Genomic DNA, 2844 nt, shown 5'->3' on the forward strand with positions numbered 1-2844 from the left:
TGAAATTCTTTGTACTTCAGTCCCTTATCAGCAACACTGTGTGAGTCAACCAACTTATTAAGTGATGATGCAACTGAAATCAGTGTCTCGTCGTAAACAACGTCTCTTTGCGATTTATTGCTACGGCCTTTAACAGGCGTGAAAAAACTTGTTGCGGTCGAGCTTGGCTGAGCCGCACTTTGTGAACCGTCCTGTGAAATGCAAACGGTCGAATGGCACATTTTAGTTAATAAATTAAAAAAATATTCAATGCGATATATTTCATACTTCAGTATTCAAAAATTCGACCTCTTCGTATACAAAAGTTCCATCCGATTGATTTGTTGGGTCCTTCAAATTCGTTTCAGAGTTTGAATTTCCAATTGACACAGTGAAGGCAGTACGTGCACAAGCTGGGAGAAAAAATGCCATATGATCGGCAAACGGCCAACGGCTTTCATAAACATCGAACTTCTGTGATCCATCACTTTGGTAGAGATCAAGTAAATCGGATGGAGCGCCGGATTTTTCACGAATTTTTGCCACCTTATTCTTATCAACATAGATCCTATTTGTATTGAGTAAAACAAATTAAATATCATATAGTATGATATGAAAAAATAAGGGATCTGTTCAACGAATTTTTCTTTCAAAAAATGTTTACCGCGTGGACTCTTTCAATGCGGTCCAAAACTTCTTGCATTCAGTAACAGTAACTGGCGACCCGATCCTATTAGTAACACCTTCGCTAACCAATTTCCAAACTGCATCTTTTACTTCTTTATCGTGGTATTGCTTATGGGATATTTGATATAATTGCGGGTAGCTACGAACTTCTTCGCATACGGCCACTTTGGCAATAAATTCTTGATCTTTTTTGGTGGTCCGTTCCTTCTTCTTCTTCTTCTTCCCACTTGAGCCTTCCAATGATTCACATTCCACCACAGGCAAATCGGCAATGGAGCTTGCGTCTTGGCGACGTTTCCTAGTACCAATCGATTCAAATGCCGCTTGGAGAAGATTTTCTTCTGCAATTTTTAGCTCTTCGGGAGTTAAATCAGATGCCATTGCTCTGTCAGTGTCACTGATCAATTTATTCACTTCGTTATATTGGGACAATTTCTTTTCAGAAAAATTCACGACAGACGTTTTCGGTTTGAGTTCAACTCTAAGACTAAATCCCAACTGTTCATTTTTGTCGCGATCGATGCTGCTTATTGAACTATATATACTTAAAAATGAAGCATGAGATTGCTGATAATGCAAAATTTTGGATAAACGGCAAGACAGAGAGAACATTTGTTTATTGAAATAAATGTTTGGTTTTATTCCGTTTCGTCTCTTACGTTGAAAAAAAAAATGCATTTTCAGCTTTGTCGTGAGTCATTTGGTTTGCGCTAACAAATCGATTATGAACGCCCTGAAGCTCAATCACTTTTGGAACACATTTTTCACTTTCTCTTGAACCAAAGTTTTTTTTTGACTCGGTTTCTCTGTGTGTTTTGATTTGATTTGTTCGAATTCGTTTCTAGCGTTTAAATGAAATTATATACACAATACACATTCCAATAAATAGTCTAACATTTTATTTACTTACCGTACAGAATTATCATTCGCTATAAAATTTTGCTTCATTCTTTATACACAAACAATTCAAAAGTGTGCACTGTATTCGGTTCTGTGAGGAAAAAATGTTTACCAAAGGAGAAAAAAAGTTGAATCTACGAAATCAGCTGTTGCGATTGCAATAGTGTAATTTATTTTTTTTCTTCGGACACAATGAAATGAATGTGTGAAACAAATTCAACGCAATATATTCTTTTGATTTAATTTGTTGACTGAGCATTTGAATTGTGGTTTGGAGCAAAATGTAATCGATCAAATTGATACGATAAAATGTTTATATTATTGAAGAAATGTTTAAGTCGGTCTCGAATCGTGTTTCCCGCAGTGGATGGACGACCTCTTCTCACTAGATTAATTTGACCCATTCCTTGCGTCCGTCGCCATTCACCTTCGATCAAATTACCATGATTATCGTAACGATCTGCAACTTGTACATACGTTGGACTTCGTTTAGCCAAAAAGTTATGCAGTGCACAGCAAGCACCAACAATTACTTTTACTTTATCCGGTTGACACAGAAATTCCGATGTTAAACAACTCCAACGCATCGTCATTATACCAAAGGCATTTTCAATAGTTCGTCTGGCGCAACTGAGACGATAGTTGAAAATCCTTTCGTCGTCTTTGAGTGTGCCACCGTACGGTTTCATTATGCGTGGTGATAATGGAAACGCGTCATCAGCAACAAAAAAGAACGGCATTTTTTCGCCATTTATATTGCAGTCTTCAGGCAAATTTAGATTTTGGCTGTTTTCAAAAATGTCTCTGCCCAGTGTGGATCGTGAAAATACATTCATATCTCCATCTGCCCCAGGGGCAGAGCGGTCAACGAGCGCTCGTTCGTTCGTTCGTATGCGAACATGTTCGTTTGTTCGTTCGTTCGTTCGTAGAATTTACGAACATGTTCGTTCGTTCGTTCGTTCGTAGAATCTACGAACATGTTCGTTTGTTCGTTTGTTCGTTCGTTCGTTCGTAGAATTTACGAACATGTTCGTTTGTTCGTTCGTTCGTAGAATCTAATTACCCTTAAGTACGTACTTAACATACTTGAGTTTAATTACGTGACTTGAGACGTACTTAAACTCCCTTAAGTACTTACTTAGCATACTTGTTAACATACGTAATTAAGCCTCGTATTTAAGCTTAAGTATGTTAAGTACATACTTAAGTATGTTAAGTACATACTTAAGTATGTTAAGTACATACTTAAGTATGTTAAGTACATACTTAAGTATGTTA

At 37.1% G+C, this 2844-nt stretch overlaps 2 protein-coding genes across 2 annotated transcripts in view; both read right to left on the minus strand.

The window, feature by feature from the left end:
• Positions 1 to 15: 15 nt before the first annotated feature.
• Positions 16 to 1089, minus strand: LOC129572380 (uncharacterized; the record flags this gene model as incomplete). Its single annotated transcript, XM_055452326.1, has 3 exons — positions 644 to 1089; positions 268 to 547; positions 16 to 191 (listed from the first exon to the last, which is right to left on the minus strand). Coding segments are annotated over exons 1-3 (860 nt in total), but the record flags the coding sequence as incomplete, so codon positions are not given.
• Positions 1090 to 1800: 711 nt separating this feature from the next.
• LOC129572381 (uncharacterized) overlaps positions 1801 to 2844 on the minus strand; it is a gene marked incomplete at its 5' end in the record, with an annotated part of 2298 nt that continues 1254 nt past the window's right edge. Inside the window, one exon of the mRNA XM_055452327.1 lies at positions 1801 to 2410. Within this exon, the coding sequence (XP_055308302.1) occupies positions 1806 to 2410 (605 nt within the window). The remainder of the gene's footprint in view (positions 2411 to 2844) is intronic.

The sequence above is a fragment of the Sitodiplosis mosellana genome, unplaced genomic scaffold (genome assembly GCF_009176505.1).
Source record: "Sitodiplosis mosellana isolate CC-2019 unplaced genomic scaffold, AAFC_SMos_1.0 Smas_scaffold_4855, whole genome shotgun sequence".
Classification (NCBI taxonomy): Eukaryota; Metazoa; Arthropoda; class Insecta; order Diptera; family Cecidomyiidae; genus Sitodiplosis; species Sitodiplosis mosellana.